General features: G+C 40.0%; 5 protein-coding genes and 1 long non-coding RNA gene across 7 annotated transcripts; 2 read left to right on the forward strand and 4 right to left on the reverse strand.

Moving 5' to 3' along the window:
• The first annotated feature begins 1 nt into the window (after nt 1).
• Nucleotides 2-2,908, forward strand: si:ch73-71c20.5 (DUF4748 domain-containing protein). The gene is made up of 3 exons (XM_047027975.1): nt 2-145; nt 473-776; nt 1,412-2,908. Exons 1-3 carry the CDS (start codon nt 100-102, stop codon nt 1,575-1,577), a joined length of 516 nt encoding a protein of 171 aa, XP_046883931.1. The 5' UTR covers nt 2-99; the 3' UTR covers nt 1,578-2,908.
• On the reverse strand, nt 1,833-6,739 carry LOC124472843 (protein lifeguard 3-like). Its single transcript, XM_047027964.1, has 12 exons — nt 6,480-6,739; nt 4,888-5,193; nt 4,663-4,736; nt 4,464-4,528; nt 4,324-4,377; nt 4,172-4,222; nt 4,000-4,039; nt 3,885-3,922; nt 3,679-3,766; nt 3,495-3,590; nt 3,282-3,335; nt 1,833-3,188 (listed from the first exon to the last, which is right to left on the reverse strand). The coding sequence occupies exons 2-12, from the start codon at nt 5,186-5,188 to the stop codon at nt 3,039-3,041; spliced, it is 1,011 nt and encodes a 336-aa protein (XP_046883920.1). The 5' UTR covers nt 5,189-5,193; nt 6,480-6,739; the 3' UTR covers nt 1,833-3,038.
• Nucleotides 6,740-7,140: 401 nt separating this feature from the next.
• On the reverse strand, nt 7,141-10,386 carry casp8 (caspase 8, apoptosis-related cysteine peptidase). 2 transcript variants are annotated; one of them, XM_047027926.1, is made up of 12 exons: nt 10,247-10,386; nt 9,898-10,069; nt 9,570-9,760; nt 9,346-9,451; nt 9,082-9,211; nt 8,907-8,947; nt 8,749-8,806; nt 8,531-8,586; nt 8,310-8,421; nt 7,982-8,109; nt 7,459-7,835; nt 7,141-7,355 (listed from the first exon to the last, which is right to left on the reverse strand). In XM_047027926.1, the coding sequence occupies exons 2-12, from the start codon at nt 10,003-10,005 to the stop codon at nt 7,229-7,231; spliced, it is 1,434 nt and encodes a 477-aa protein (XP_046883882.1). In that variant the 5' UTR covers nt 10,006-10,069; nt 10,247-10,386; the 3' UTR covers nt 7,141-7,228. The 2 variants fall into 2 exon arrangements, with proteins under 2 accessions (XP_046883882.1, XP_046883881.1); XM_047027925.1 differs by having other exon boundaries at nt 7,141-7,358; nt 10,247-10,385.
• On the forward strand, nt 10,035-12,564 carry LOC124472857. Its single transcript, XR_006956662.1, has 3 exons — nt 10,035-10,097; nt 11,708-11,832; nt 11,996-12,564. It is a non-coding gene; the product is annotated as an uncharacterized LOC124472857 (long non-coding RNA).
• On the reverse strand, nt 10,323-13,574 carry LOC124472841 (ciliogenesis associated TTC17 interacting protein). Its single transcript, XM_047027961.1, has 9 exons — nt 13,102-13,574; nt 12,388-12,573; nt 12,245-12,300; nt 12,003-12,089; nt 11,734-11,901; nt 11,438-11,562; nt 11,266-11,342; nt 11,090-11,178; nt 10,323-10,982 (listed from the first exon to the last, which is right to left on the reverse strand). Exons 1-9 carry the CDS (start codon nt 13,184-13,186, stop codon nt 10,794-10,796), a joined length of 1,062 nt encoding a protein of 353 aa, XP_046883917.1. The 5' UTR covers nt 13,187-13,574; the 3' UTR covers nt 10,323-10,793.
• Nucleotides 13,575-13,628: 54 nt separating this feature from the next.
• LOC124472834 (caspase-8-like) lies at nt 13,629-16,927 on the reverse strand. The gene is made up of 8 exons (XM_047027939.1): nt 16,722-16,927; nt 16,202-16,521; nt 16,014-16,042; nt 15,526-15,583; nt 15,389-15,417; nt 14,909-15,020; nt 14,135-14,714; nt 13,629-14,044 (listed from the first exon to the last, which is right to left on the reverse strand). Exons 2-8 carry the CDS (start codon nt 16,503-16,505, stop codon nt 13,900-13,902), a joined length of 1,257 nt encoding a protein of 418 aa, XP_046883895.1. The 5' UTR covers nt 16,506-16,521; nt 16,722-16,927; the 3' UTR covers nt 13,629-13,899.
• Nucleotides 16,928-16,946: the final 19 nt, after the last annotated feature.

The raw sequence follows: 16,946 nt of genomic DNA on the forward strand, positions 1-16,946 counted from the left end.
ACAAATCTGCTACCTCGTACACACATTTAAGTGATTCGAGTTCGTCTTTTGTAAATGTAGCGCAATGCGCGTGCGCTTTACTAAGGGCATTAAACAAACATGGCGGCGCCCTGTAGGAAATTTGTGAGGTCGGTTCTTGTAAAAGGTACGTTTTTGCTGCTTTAAACAAATGTTTACTCTACAGTACTCACAGTGAGAAAATAATATACCTAGGCTTGATGTAACTAGTTCGAATAGTAAATGTTATGACTCAGTTTAGTTGCCTGAAAGCCTATTTTCCAAAGACAACGTAGGCTACGTAACATGTACTATTTAAAATGTCTGTCATCAGTTCATAAGACCACTAGCAGGGAAGTTTAGAATGCGAACAATAGTGCTGTTCTGCCACATTATTACCTACCAACAAACCTACCTACCTTTATACCTACAGAACCTGTTAGTATTGCATAATACATTGAAATCTACTTTTCAGGGTTTAATATGGTGCCTAGTCGATGTCTGTGGACGTGTAGAATGGAAAGCAATAAAGAGTGTTTGGGCCTTGTAAATCCCCGTTGTGTCCCGTGGTACAACCGTCCAATGCACCCCTATGGCCACATGTTCTCCACCACTACAACCACAACAACCACCACTAAAACAGGCGCACAGGAAAGCCCCCCCACACACAAAACTACTGAGAAGAAAGAAACTGTGGAGGAGGAAGACGAGGACGAGGGTCCAGAGTACATCCCCCAAAGAAAGGCTAAGAACCCCATGATGAAGATTGGATATGCCTGGTGAGACCACATATCTCCCTCCCACCCAAGACCAGTCCTAGCACATTTGGCACCCTTGGCAACATTTATCATCACCAGCAGCTTCTGAGCTTGCCAAATAGCCACTGCAGCACAGACACAGAAGTCCAGGGGGATATTCCAGAAAGCAGTTTATGCAACATAACCGGGTAAATTAACCCACCAGCAATGTTACTACAATGCTTGGTGTCAGCTGGGGAGTTAACTTACCCTGGTATGTCACATAACCTGCTTTCTGCAATACCCCCAAGGTGTCGGACTCTGCACACAAGTCAGAAGTGGGGTAGGCTAAGAAAACATTACAAAACTAAAGATAGTTTCTAAATGATAGGCCTACCGTTCAGATTATTTTGACTAAAACATAAAAACAATATTACATGAAGCTCAAAAAAATAGTATTTGCGCTCAAATAAATGTGCAAGGTTGTATTAGCTATTGATGTCCTTGCCAAAGCTGATATCAAACTTGTGTCCCTGAACTGTTGTATACTGGGTGAAGCAAGGGGAGTTTCTATAGCCTAGTAGTGCATTGTGCACAGCAAGCTTGAAAGAAAAAAGGGATATGAATTAGTGGTGCCCCAGTAGAATTTTATGTCTAACAACGCCTCTGGTTTGCAGGATGATAGGTCTACCTGCTGGTGTAATAGGGTTCATCCTGGCGAAGAGAGAGGTGGATAAGAACCGTCTGAAGCAGCTAAGAGTCCGCCAGAGAATGAAGAGATCCAACGAGGGAGAGTACGAGGGGAGTCGCTACCGCAACACAGATACAGCTAAACTGGACTGATGATGAAAGAGTACGAGGGGAGTCGCTACCGCAACACAGAAATGGCTAAACTGGACTGATGATGAAAGCCGAAAGGGTACCACAGATTCACAATCCAATTGGATTTATGATGATTGCTCAGAGAATGCGATGGTGTGAGAATGAACTGTGTGGATGCAGCCTACACTGTTGGGCATGTTATCTCAACAAAAAAACAAACAGTTAAACTTGTTTGTCCCTTATGTATGATGCAGTAAATCAGACATCTTAAATGGATTGAATGGTGATATAAAACCTTTATTTGATAAGAAAAGCAAAAACAAAACAATGTGTGTTTATTAATGCTGTCTGTCCCTCATAGCTTTATACTGTAACAGTGACGTATATCCAGACTGTACCCTGTGTTTCCCTCATATCCTTCTATAATAGTGCAAATGAAGGGGATATGACTTGGGTAATTGTATGCTCCTGAAACATATACAACTAGCTCTAAAGATTAATTTATTTTCTGCTTTTTATTGGGTCCAAGTTAAGAGGACCACTGATTACTAGCATACATGTGAGGTGGGAGGAAGACTGAATGAGACAATACTATAATAGACATGAGTCTACTATATCATTATCCTCCACATGGGTGCTAAACATTCAGTCTATCGCATTCTTTTTTACAGAGTAATGATAATCGTACACCCGTATTACCAAAAAGCGTAATATGATTATATAACCTACATAGAAGTATAAAGAACACTTAATTGACCAATCAGATCATAAATAGTAATCATGAATAGAATAAGAACATGTCTCGACCATCTCACTCCAGAAACACTTCAGGGTCACAATAAAAACCGAACGCCATGCAGAAACTCCTAGAACCATTTTACCCATAGTACAGTGACATCATCAGAAAACAGTATTGCAAAAGGCATTGTAGTTTAGTATTTAGATTATCCCGTATAAAAAAAATCATTTCATTGGAAGTGATTTCATTTTTATTAAATAAAAAACAGCTAATTTGTGTGTTAGCATTAGCTATACTACCTATTAGCAATAATACCTACTCTTTATTCTGAATCAACTTCCAATGCATTTCATATACATTAGATCTACAATAGTGTAAGGTCAAGGCATCTGTTGTATTTACCACAATTGGATTGTCGTCTTGTGACCAAATTGGATTGTTTACTTGAAACAGATACCTTATTGTTTGGCTAGAACACAATGTTATACACACACCATTGCAGATCCTTTTGAGTGCATATCTGACAAACACCAAAGACAATTGTCAATTTGCTAGTACATAACTAATAATAAATATATATAATTTCATATATATATATATATATATATATATATATATATAAAAATAATATGATCATATCAAATTTATATTAAATGTCTTTAAAAAGTGTGGCATTTGAACACCTTGTTGATGCAGCTTTCCCTGTCTGGTGGTGGGAAAGAGGTCTTTGTTCCCTGTGGGACTCATTTTGAGGAGGCACCAATGATCTGCAGTAGGAAGAGGAAGATCTGGATAATGTCAACGTAGATGGAAAGAGCCGCGAACACGTACTCCTCGGGACTGATGGAGTGCTTCCTGTTTCCAATCAGCAGCTGTGTGTGGTATGCCAGGAACTAAGATATGGAGATATGCAGACATATTAGCCAAAAATCATAAGCATGTTAAATGTTCAGTGCATGACCATACTATCGGTGTAGTGCACTCACCAGTGTGTAGACTATGGCTCCAATGGAAGCATACACCATATGCAGCCATGGTATCTAGTAGAGATAAGATACTTCATGAACATTTTAACTCGTGGAAAGAACGATCTAGAACCCTCTAAGGACATTATGACCAGAAAGCAGTCTATTCCAGCACAGTATCAGAAGAAAGGTGTAAGAAGTATAATATTTATTACATGCACTTGCAGAACTCACATATTTGAAGGACAGCACAATGGCTGTGATGATGCCTGTCACCATGACCACAATGCCCAGTATACAGAACAGGCCTCCGCATGAGGTTAAGTCCACCTGAGACGGGAAACGCAATTGTTACCCAAGAATAAGACAACCATTTGGATTCAGAACCATTATACACACACTTCCACACATGTCTTACCTTGGTCTGGAAGCAGAAGACTGTGACTATGATGCACACAATGGCAGTTATGCCCAGAGCCAGAAACACAGCCTTCGTGTCATAATAACTGTAAAGTAAACATAAACAAATAAAGTACTTAATGTCATGCACAATTTTAAAGGTAAATTAAGTTCTGTTAACCTTGTCAATTGTGTGTGTGTATACTGGCAAACAGGATCCCCCACCTAGATATTGTCCCCGTCATATAAGACATGGCCAGGGTCTGCAGAGACAGAGAATAAAACCAGTCAAACCAGTAAAGAAATATATTTCATAGATGAAGTGGTCATAATAACTTACAAATATAGCCAGCAGGATAATGTTCCATGGATATTTCCTCCTGCAGGGAGAGAATATGGTTTAGGGTGGTACTTCACTGCGTACAACTTTATTAATATCCTCAAAGACAGGCAAAAACAATGCCAGTGTATATGCATAAGGTATCCATTTGTTGTGTATGCTATGTACTCACCGGGGTCCTTTACAGCAGACCAGCACAATGTGAGTCACAAAATACACACCGCTGTGAAGACGGACCAACAAAAGCTGACAATCAAACAGTGAAATGAGATAAGCAATAAAGCTGATGAAAAACAATTTTAGTATGGTAGGAAGAGCACTTACAATGATGCCCAGTATAATGCTGGGTTTTTGACCACATACAGGCGTACTTTATCACTGTGAAGGAGACAGACAGTTACAGGCAAATATACAGGGTGTCACACACAAATGTGTATATATTCAGAATCACAAAAAAAACTCACACAAATGTGAAAACAGCCACAATCCCAAAAGTAATGAGCAGTTGTGTTGCCAGGATCAGATACACCTGAGAGATAGGATAAAAGATTAGTTTTGTTTTTTGACTAACAGTTCGATGGGTTTAATTTCAGAAAATCTTTAAGTTATATGCAACCATCTAATGACATGTGCCAAATTGTGTCAAGTGTCTGTGATACTAACCTTTCTGATAAAGGCATGTCGCACACCCAGACTGTCCCAATTGGCACCACTTGCAGCAAACCCCTCCTCTCCACCTACGACACCAGAGGATGTAGTTATCTAATTTTTATAGAATAAATATTAAAACATAAATTCATGAATTTAAGGTATTATCAAACAGAACTCAACTAAAACATTCCTATGTGACTTAGTAATATTTTAAATTCAATGATACACATCTTTTACCTGAGCTGAGTGCATCTGTAGGCATGGTAGGGGGGATCATGGGTGGTATGGGCATGTGGGTGGGGTACCCTGCTCCGGGAGGCCCAGCCTGATAACCCTGACCTGGGTATGGGGCAGAAGGGTAGCCCCCTGGTTGTCCAGGGTATGGGGGTCCCTGTGGACCTGGAGGATAGGGAGCAGAGGGCTGGCCTGGTGGTGCAGGGAAACCATAGGCTGGTGGAGGGGGGTAGTTTCCACCCTGGGGCCCGTAGAGGCGGTCATGAGACTCATCGTACCCTGGAGGAAAATCCGACTTGGACATGTTGCCTGGTTAGAGAAGGGAGGGATAGAAAGCAATACAGAGTTTTTTTAGTTCAGAGAACACTGAGGCCATTCAATGCCATTTAACAGGTAAGCTACAGTTATCACCCTTTTTCAGATTTTTAAGATCGGTTAGTCATATGTCCATTTTAAACTACAACATGAAGATTAAGTGAAGATGAAGACTAAACCTTAGATTCTGTTTTTCTGGAGAAAAACCACAGCAGCAAAAAGATGACAAAAGAGGCTATTCCACCTGCAGCAGATCAGTTTGAAATTGAGGAAGTGTGTTTCTAATACTCTGTGGTCTGCATCTAACCACCATGACATGACCAAAAACAACGTTTAAGAGGAAATGTCCACTGTAATACTATTTTGCATAAACCATACATCAAGTTTATCATTATTTGTATCGTAAATTGTTACTTTGGTCAAATGTGGTGAGTTAGGCTAGTACTTTTTGAAATAATCAATGTGAACAAGGAAGTCTGAGTAGTTAGAGGAGGGGCAACGACCTGAAGGCTCACTGGGTAAGTAAACATTTCCTCACTGATTTGAATCCAACTCAGGCCATTTTCTGCATGTCCTCCCTTCTTTCACCCCCTGCTCTCTCCAAATGTCAATAATTTTGAAAGATTACTAAAAGATTTGTAGTGAATGAGTAGGGAATTTTCTGAAACTCCTACCTTTCCCTAGTACAAACAAGGCCTCTCACTCACAGGCCTACACCCAAATTCAGTTGCTCACACACCCTTGGCTTGAATCATTATGCCATGATCTCATGTTATCGCTAAGCAACAGGATCAAAATTGTTGGTGGAAAAAACGTGGATAGGAAAAAACGTATCACACACTCAAGGCATAAAACTGTAGGCTGTGTGAATGAACCAGTCATGACGGTTCTCACTATACACAATAATGCTCCTATAGTCGTGTAAGTAGGAGGAGATTGTAAATATGTGTGTGTGTTTGTGAGTGGCACCATGAGTAGGGGCATATTTACTGCTTCTCTTAATCACCATAATCGTTTATCCTGTGATCATCAAAATCTAAATATGATTATCTGACAACTTCAACCTTGTCACAACCCACAATTTCGAAACCACACGTTTCTAGAAAAAGAAAACTCAGGTAGGAAAAGCGACAGTGTACAAAAGATCCATTCAGGGAGAAAATGTAGGCCAGGTAGGCTACTCTAGCTTGCTATATATGCTATGCACAAAGCTCTCAAATCTTTCAGAAAAACATTTGAAAAGGAAAATGGGGCTGATCTAATAAGAAACAATTACTCACCACAGAAATATCCAAGAAAAACAACACCGGTTTGGAAGAAGACCGAGCTAGTACGGCTTGAAATGTATTTATACCAAGTGCAGACTTGATTCAGATGTTCTAAGGGTGACAAAAGTATGTTTTGTATTAAATCCGAAAGTTCGATAACTCGGAACTATTCCTTCTTTTGAACCGCTCTTATGTTCCTCTGAGCAGCAGGCAAACAGATGTCATCTCGCGCTGTAGAACATTTCCTGGAATTGTAGGGCTCTTTCAGCCAGTAGGGTGGAGTCCTCTGGAATCCGCCAATGCAATACATTCACAACTTATAACGTGAGTTTATTTGTGTGAGACAAGAAATAGAAGACAAGCAAATAGCCAAATACAAAAATATAATCTTAACAATATCACTGCTTATCATTGCATTTTGTTTATTTTGAAGTCAGTGTATTTTATAAAAGTATTTTTGTTCTAGGATAGGTACAGTAGACCTACTTACTTTCAAATAATCAAAACTCATGGGTTTATTCATGTTTTTTTGCTGCCTTACAAACATAATTTGATAATGATAATGATGAATAATGATAGTTAATAAAACATAAATAGGTAGCATTTAGTGTGACAACACTATGCAGCTAATTATGTGTATGATCACAAACTAATATTCTCTACCTTTTCTCTCAATGATGTTGTGAACAATCAAATGAGAGTCCATTATTGGATGATCCAGTTGTTCTGCAGTGTATCGGCCCACTGGATAATGATTTAGTTCAGATGAAGGGCAGTACAAGTTTCTTGGTAAGGGTGTACTTGGGCTCAGGCATCTGCTTATGGTATAAGTACTCTCCCTTGCTGACTTCACTGTTCACACAAGTCAGCACTGTCAGGATATTCTCCCTGCTTCAAGACAACATAGGTGAACACATTATGTACACACAAAAAAACAAATACACACCATAAAACCACACTGCACAGGCACTGTGAAATGATCCCCTCTTACCTGGTTCCTGCCCTCTCCAGTTGTCTGCAGAGCTCCTGGATGTAGATGGAACCTTCTTTAGTGTTACGGAATGACTTGCACTCCTCAACTGTTGCCATGCCAATCAGGAAGTCTGCGTCTGAGGGAATGGACTGGACAGGGCCTGCGTCTGACTCAAACGTCCCCCGACCCTCAGTCTGTTCTGGGGACACGGCTGGCGACATTCCGCGCTGGTACCCTGACCCCTGGCAGGCCTGGATGAAAAACAGTTTGGGTTTTCCTGCTAGGGAGCGGCACTCCCCGCTGGTGAAGGGAAAGGTGAGGGAACGCACGGTCACCTTTCCCCCATCAACACCAAACACACACCCTATCTCTCCGTGGGACAGAACACACACCACCTATGAGCACACACAGAAAGCAGAGACACAAATATAAAGTCTGTACACAACAGACTCTTCATGGTAATGAGGTGTATACGGATAAGGCTGTTAAGACTTTTAAGACGGCCTATATTCCACCAAGCCTAACTTTTATCCCATCTCACCAGTGCATCTGCATCAAAATGATTCATTTTTCCCAGATCTTCAACCACCTTCAACATTTTAGCTGCTGTCAGATTATCAAACACCTTTACTTTGAACCCCAACCGGGAGAAAACGCTTTCAATAGCACCTAAGATGAGGAAGAGAAAGAGTAAGCAGTTATACCATTGAAATGTCAATTATCTCTCAATAGCTTATATTATTTTCTTATGTATATCCTTATGTCTCTTTCTCACAATTACTGTATTTTGGTCTCTCAAAGCCCTAACCCTCAAATCTGTGCCCTATATGACTAGACAGTGACGAGGACAACCAAGCTACAATGCATACTCTTATCCTTCTCTGTCCCTGGACGGTTGGTTAACTCATCAGTCTCGAAGTGCTCATTGTTGATGATGAGACACCACCCCCGAGGATTGTGGGTCATGGGATAATATCCAATCTGCAGGAGACATACACAAAGAGTAGTGAGTAAATAAACTGTCATACAAGACTTGGTCACCAAAAAGGACTTATTTGTAGGAGATTTCTTCTGAATAACAAATGATTACCGAATCAGAGGGGAACACCGGATCTGAATCTGTGAACAGGCGCTCTCCATCCTCACCTGTGTACAGTAACACAAGTGAAAGCCCCGATCTGACACAAATCTATGTCTGTGTAGTTCACTAGGGGTGTACTGCAATCACTTTCAACAAATGTGTTTATCTTTAGTAAATGTCTTAATTAAACAAGTATTTGGTTGGGTGTGTTTGAGAGGGAGACTCACAGCTGGGCTGTGTCACAGTCACAGATGGTCTCACTGGTGTCTGAGGGTTGTTTCCTCGCTGAGAGAAAAGAAACAGGGACATCAATTAATTTGTTAATAAATTTCATACAAAATTATTTACATAGTCCAAGATATACTCACGTACATAGCATACACACCTGATTTATGTGTGGAACAGTCTCCCGTGACAAAAAGCCCCCTGTCCATGAAATTAAGTATGATTTAGGCACTCTTCTTGGCAGAAACAGCACAGCCTTCATACCATACCATTACAGCATTAGAAGTTATATGTGTGAAGTTTAACTTGCTTGTGTGTGTATGTGTGTGGGGTACCTGTTCTGTATTGCTTTATTTTCATGGCCAGCTGTGCATCACATTCCATCAATGTTTCCTCTAATACTTCCAGTGTCTGCTCTGACAGACAATTCTGCCTCTCCATCTCAGCCAGCACACCCAAAGCCGTCTAGAACATCAAAGAAAACTAGCTTGCTTGTGGCAAAAACACAATAGAACTGTAAACAGGGCCCCTGGCCTTAAAGGCCCTCAGTATATAATTACAAAGTCATATATTTCAGTGTTTTGAGTGTTTGTCTTTACTGTGCAAAGATCAAGTCGCCCCTTTGCTAGTTTGTTGCTTAGTAGAAACTTCATCTTATTTAGGTTCTCCTGGGTTACATCTTCAGAGACTTGATATAACAGCATCCTGATAGAGAAAGGACAAAAGAGAGAAGAAAGGGTAAGAGAATAAGAAAGATCCATCAATGTTTCATGAGATGGGCCGCCAACAGAAATGTAACAAGTGAAACTATATATGTGTTTACCTGTATTGGGAGAGTGCAGGACTTGCATCTGTTTGTGGATTAGACTCTTGCTCTGGTTGCCTACTGTCAGTCTCTAGGTAGCTGAGTAGATCCTCTCGATGAATGGTAATGAGAAGTTGGGACAAAAAATGGCTGTTCTTTAACAAATCTTTTTCTCTTAGCCTCAGGAATAATTCTCGTCCCTCCCGCACCTTAAACCACAAAAAAAAGTATTAAACCAAACATTTCAGTTTCCATTTGTCATGTTTAATTGATTTTTTGTGTTCCTCTGTGACTCACACTATTGCATGGTATAATATAACAGAACCCTGATTGGATTCATACTCACGCTCTCCAGCCGTTTCCTATTGAGTACATCTTGGCACAGGAAGCAAAGGGCAGCCACCTCAAAAGAGTCCAGCTCCTCATCAATGCGAGAGAGACTAAGAATGTCCATCACACTAACACACTTACACTGGGGGGTCACAACAACATACACCACCAGACACAGAGATAACGACCTACAGAAGAGAAGGAGACAGATATATCGTGAGTTACAGAACAACCATTTTGTGTCAAAGTAACAATCATGTCAGGTATTTAGCGAACGAACAACTACCTAGCAAAAGTCCTCAAAGAGCTTGTCAGTGAGCTTTTAAGTAACTCATTTGAAAAATTGTACAACAATCAAAACTCACCTTCAAAGGCAGTCTTTATTGCGAAACACAACCTTTATAGCATAATCTATCCAAACCGGACAATATTTTTGTTTGTAATGTGACGGTAAACTTAACAACAGTTTCTAGAACCGTTCCTCTTGTTTTTCGTTTTTTTTTTTTTTACTTTCAGTTTGCAATGAACATAAAAAGCCTTCGCCTCTGTTCATTGGTCTAACTCGTTGTCAGAGGGTGGAGTCAGTAAAATATTACACTGAGTGAATTAATGTGGTGGGAGGAAAAGCGTCAAATTAAAGCTATATTGACGGTTTGCAAACATAAATCATAAAGGTCAAAATGAGATCCTCTAAAGACTTAATTTTTTTACTTATTTATTAAATGACACAAAGACATAAGAGTAGGAAACCTATTATGATTACTTGGGGCATACTGAAATGGTAGTATGATGTCCTTGATTTATTTACTGTACCTGCCAGTCATGACCAAAAGAAGACTAAATTAACAGGAAACAAAGCATTTACTGGTTGACAATAATGATACAGAAAAGTGAAGGAGGCCTATACAATTCTTAGGGTGATGATGAATTAAATGTTCCTCTTGGGGGATGACAAGATGAGAAAGGGAGGAAGTATTCTTTGGCAAACAGAAACACATTGCTTGGTTTCCTCAGCAATAGGAACTGAAGAAAGTCAGCCATTATGACACGGAGCTCTGGGTGCTGCCTCAGGTAGGATGCATGCTCAGCCTTCAGTTCCTCCTGGGTCACATGGATACACACACACATATACAGGTCTGTGAGCACCAGAAGTAAAGGAGTTTTGTAATGATGGAAAGATAGGACTTTCCCAAGAGTCAGTTACCAACCTTTCTGTCTAGGAACTTGGAGTGCATCTGCATGTCCTCTTCCCACACCAGAGGCCTCTTCTCAAACACAGGCTTATCATCACTCACCTCTAAAACACACATACACGCAATATAATTATTGTGATACTGGTCTCTAAATTTCTCAAGACTATTGCTACTACTGTGAGTGTGTATACCTTTGTTTGACCGTGGGGGCAACTGCAGGAGCCTCATGGTGACAGGAGAACCCACTTGCACTCTGCTGGCCAGGTGACTAAACAGAAACCACACAGGAAAATTGACAGCAAAAGGTTTTAATGTAGTTCATTATTTAGCATCCAGGATACTTTAGAGTATATGTCTCCTTACCCATCTGGAAGGAAATAGCAGTGCCATGTAGCAGGGATGTCCTCCATTGAGTCAACTGACCGCTCAATCCCAAACACCTCCAGTACCTCATCTCCCACTGCCTGCTGCTTTAGACCCAGACCCCTCTGGAAGTAGATGGACAGCAGTCAAAATCATAGGTCAAGAGTGAGACAATGAGAACTGATTGAAGTGACTGCAACTGTTATGATGGTTCAGTCAGGTGATCTATTCTGCTACCTCTGAATCCTATATCACATTCTTGATTTTCAGAAATGGGAGCCCACACGCAAGCTTACGTAAGTCGAGGAGGATAAGCTTGTATCCTGATCAAAAGAGATGAAGGTCATGTGTTCTGGAACGTTCTTCTTCAGAGAAAGAAGTCTCAGCAGCAGCAGGTTAGAACCCTCAGTAACCAGCCCACGTAAAGTGGCCAGTGGATAACACACAGTCTGTTTCTTCACCTCCTTCACAACAAACACATACAATTGCAAGTGTTCAACACAAACATATATCATCTTGGATCCTAATCTGTGTTCATATTCCCCTAAAACTATCCAGCTCTCACCTCTCCTACAGTGGTGACTTTTTTGACAACCATCTGTCCGTCTTGCTGAACCATGTGACACCGTCTGTCCAGCATGTGTTCCTGAAGCTGAGAGTAGGATCGATGGGAAGTTAATGAAACAAGACAGCACATGAAATAAGCAAGTTGATAAAAGGACTAAACATTACAGTAAACACTCCTGTTAAACTGCTATCAACTTCTTTATACTCAAATGAAAGGGAACATAATTTCAACTGGCTTACATTGACATACTCATGATGATCTTGCTCAAGTGTTTCTAGACTCGTGGACAGGTATGCTGTTTGGAAAGATGTAAAGCCATGTTAAAACAGATTACAAAACCAGTAGAATACAGACTCTCCTATCCCAAGCATCTGTCTTTCACCTGTTATAGCTGTTCCACAGGGTGTGTTATCAATAGCTCCGTGGCTGTGAGCATGCACCAGAAAGCATGACTGCTCCCCTCGAGAGACCCGCTCCACCGTCACATTGAACTCCCCAAGCTCCCTGCCCCCCTCAGACACTGTCACCAGAGCGTCTGAGAACACACACCTCTGCAAATCAGCAGACTCTGCAAATTAAGAAGATACTCATTACACATAGGACAGTAAAATAGGCATTCAGTGTTTTTATTATAAGTTTGTCTGTATGTTGTCTTTTAATCTATGGACCGTGTCCAGATTGTCCAGTACGTGTCCGAAATAAAGCTTATGATGACAATGATTTTGGTCCACTGTGTGTTCCAATATCTAGTTAGGGCAAATAATAAACATTATTGGTTCAAAGATACATGCTTGAATGTCAATCCAGAATTTTGGGAGTATATATTCAAATCTTGTATGCTCTTTCCAGCACGGTGCTTTATTTTATAATGTGGACTCTAACTCAATGGGTGGTGCCACCACCAGATGCCCCTTCCGTAGTGCTAATAAGCTCCTCCGTGGTACTTCAGCAATAGACTAATGATACTGTACCGAGACTGTGCATCTTCTACTTAAATTTGCACCAATACATTTCCAGCTGGATACTTTGCAATCGGTTATCGAACTTACTTTTTTACTAATACTGTACTCTAGTTGGCGGACAGGTTGTAACTTACCAATGCTGGATAGGAAGTCAATGGCTTCTACAGAGGCTTTTAATTCGTGGATATCAGCATCTTTCCCAGAAACATTTTCTTCCATGTTGAAGAAACATACAGTTGATACCAATCACTAGAACCAAGTTACCGTAGCGAGAGCTGGGAAGCTAACTGTGTTGTTGACTAAAGACAGAGCTAGCTGGCTAACTTGATGGATGTCGTCGAGCATGTTGTTGCCTATATCAACATAAGATGTTGCCCTAGCAACGATACCAGACAACGGTGCCACTTTCATACCGTAAAAAGCATAAGCGCAGCGCAATTCTACAAAATTTGGTCAGAACGGAATTAATTTGAAGAAAATACTTTAATTCAGTTACTTGTACTCTTAGATGTTCTGGTTTTAGAAAACAATTGCACAGTAACTTGTATCAACAAGTCTGACCGAGCACGACCAATGAATTTCTTTTGTCACCATTGTGACAAAGGAGTCACCATTGTCACTGGACTTTGGGAAGTAAATGGAATGGACAGGAGTCTTTAAATCAGGTTCACAAATTAGGTTTATTGTCAACCAAAATGTAATGCTCTGGCAGAAGAAAGTATAAGTTCTTCCTTTTTGTTATTACATTATTATGTAGCCTATTATTCAGGTAGTTTTCATATTACTGCATAGGCATATGTCTCTAAGAAAAGTAAAAATGTAAAATAGGCTAAGATTTCAATAAAGTTTATATTACAATTATGAAAAAAAAAGGGTAAATCAGTGCCCTTACATCAGCCTCAATCAGTGTGAGACATATCAGGGTGAGGAATTTACTTTTTACAGTGAAAGACAAGTGTTTTCCTTAGAGTTGACCTTTGCTCTGACATCTGTTTTGCTTTCCCCGGTAGAATTCCAGCCTCCTTCATGCTGACATTGTTATTGACCCGTGTGAAGATGGTCAGGATGTCATCCCCCCTGGAGACACAAACACAGCACATGATGAACACACTATGAACACAGACCTTGCCTTTTTTATTTTGACTTCACAATTGAATTCAACCTTACCTTAGACAACCTATTTCCAGTTCTTTACAGAGAGACTGGATGAACCAGGAACCTTGAACACTATCTCTGAAAGACTTAAAATGTTCTACAGTGGAAATAGCCATTAGGAAATCTGCCTCTTCAGGAATGTAGTTTGATTGTTGTGAAGTGGAACCTGGTCCGGGATCGGTTTCCATCTCCTCCTCTTTCTCTGGTGAGTCCACATACACTCCGGACTGTATTTTCTTTCCCTGACATGCCTGAATGATGAACACCTTGGGTTTGCCATTAAGGGCAGGGCATTCACTCCCAATGAAAGTGGAGATCATTTCACAAATGGAGAGGACTGTGCCGTCAATTCCATAGATACCTCCTCTTTCACCATGGCTCAGGGCACAGCAGACAAGGGCATCTCCGTGCATGATAGGATTCTTAATCTCAGTAAACTGACTGCCAGACCACTCCTTAACTTTGCATTTCTGAAGCTCAGCTAAATTCAATGACGCAAAATGACGCAACACATCAGCCATCTGTGTCTTGGTCTGGTCCTGGCACAACACAACTCTGAATCTCAGCCTGCTGAACACCTTCACCAGAGCATCTGCAAGGAGGAAAAGACACACAATATAAAATACTACAACTCTCACAATCACCATTCTATTTGATTATCCTGCCACAAACTTCTGAGTTAACTTAAGATCAAGCCAAGTCCTTGTGTACATAGGCATGCACGAAAGCTAAATCCATCTCAAGTTATTTCAAAACTCAGAAACAAGTTTATGTTATGGTACACACCAACATCTTTCTGTGTTCCATTTCGTTTTTGATTTGGGTTCTCGTTGAAGTTCTCGTTGTTGATGATCACACAGATTCCTCGTGGATCACTGGTCATCATATAGGAAATGTCCTGAAAAACAAAACAACAAAAACAGCAGCAGTGGAATTTTGTATGATTAAATTCCCATTGTCAAATATGAAAGCTACATTTGTAATTTAAATTTTAACTAGGGCAGAAGTTGTAAGATTCCTCTACATCGTCATTAACATACTGCTAATTGGTTCATATTTTTCCGAACAGACAACCTCACAAGTTTTTATAACAGCAAAGTTGCATACCATACATGTTTGGACTAGAAGAGAATTGTTTCTTCTTATAAGTAGCTAAATGTCTATGAGAATTGTTAGCACTTTTTGTTTACATTTATCATTATGCTCTGCAGTAACAACAATATTTAGTTTAATACTGAAGTTCTTCAACAAAAGTCCTTACTGTACCTCGTTCATTCCAACTTCTTGTGTGACATCTAGATATAAATGAAAGAAACCTTGTTCAATCACTTACAATAAATGTGTTTATCTTTAGTAAATGTCAAACAAGTATTTGGTTGGGTGTGTTTGAGAGGGAGACTCACAGCTGGGCTGTGTCACAGTCACAGACGGTCTCACTGGTGTCTGAGGGTTGTTTCCTCGCTGAGAGAAAAGAAACGGGGGCATCATTAAATGAGTTAATTAAGTTCATACAAAATGATTTACTTAGTCCAAAATATACTCACGTGCATAGCATACACACCTGATTTATGTGTGGAACAGTCTCCCATTTGTAGGTATATTATCAAATATAAAAGCTAAATTTATCTTTTTAACCAGGGCAGAAGTTTTAAGAATCCTCTTTATAACATCATCATTAATGTACTGTTAAATGTGTTTAATGTGTTCCCAACAGACAACCTCACAAGTTTGTATAACAGCAAAGGTGCATGCAATACCATTTGTTTGGACTAGAAGATAATTGTTTCTTCTTATAAGTAGGCACGTGTCTATGTGAATTGTTAGCATTTTCATTTAAATCTGCAGTAACAACAATAGTTTAATACTGAAGTTCTTCAGTCAAAGTCCTTACCTCGATCATTCCAACTTCTTGTGTAAGATCTAGATATAAATTAAAGAAACCATGTGTTAACTTTTGTTTAGCTTTGTAAAATATAGCACAGCAACTTACATCTAGTGTGTCAGCATTCCCAACATTAACACTGACAATTCATTACATGATTATAACAGGATAGGTTTGTGGTGAGAATAGTAGCATACTTTTGCTGAGATTGGCATTCAAGTTGAAGATCTCTTTCAACCTGGGGTAGGTGTCCAAAATCAACTCCTCTTCAAGTAAGTTCACAAATGTTGTGCTCGTCGGTTCGCCTTTATCTCTAACCTTATCAATTAGTGTTCTTGCTGCTCCCTCCTTGTCGTAATGAAACGTGTGTAGTAAGGTTTTGCATTCTCGATCAGTCAAAATATTTCTTTCATCCACCATGTCGAAGATGAAAGGGTCACTTGACAGAATACTTATAAAATCTGTCTTTCTTCTTCTCAAAAAGTCTCGATTAGGTGCCATAATGTCTGTACTACACCTGGAAGAACAAGTGGACAGTCGTTACAATGCTGTGTTGTCTTTCACTTTCTTTTTCAATACGGTGAACAAAACCAACCCCCAGTAAGCAGTTACTAATCTTTTTACGAGACTGTGTCTCAAATTACCAACTGATTCTATACAAATAAAAATTATTTATATAGCCTACCAATTACATATCACGATTAAACAAGAAATTACCTTAAGAATATGCCTACTGTCCGGATTTGTTTAGAATTAGCCTAGCGGCATAGCTTGGCTTTTCTTTACGTTTGCCGCCTATAAAAAAGTTGGGTCTAATGCCTGCGACCAATCAGGAAACAGATGTATTAAAGACGTTTCCAACCAGTTACAAAAGAGATTGTCTTGCTATGCCCAGCCTCTGACCACGGAGTCCGTTTAAGTGTGAACCTGGCGTAATGTACC

The sequence above is a fragment of the Hypomesus transpacificus genome, chromosome 10 (genome assembly GCF_021917145.1).
Source record: "Hypomesus transpacificus isolate Combined female chromosome 10, fHypTra1, whole genome shotgun sequence".
Taxonomy (NCBI): domain Eukaryota; kingdom Metazoa; phylum Chordata; class Actinopteri; order Osmeriformes; family Osmeridae; genus Hypomesus; species Hypomesus transpacificus.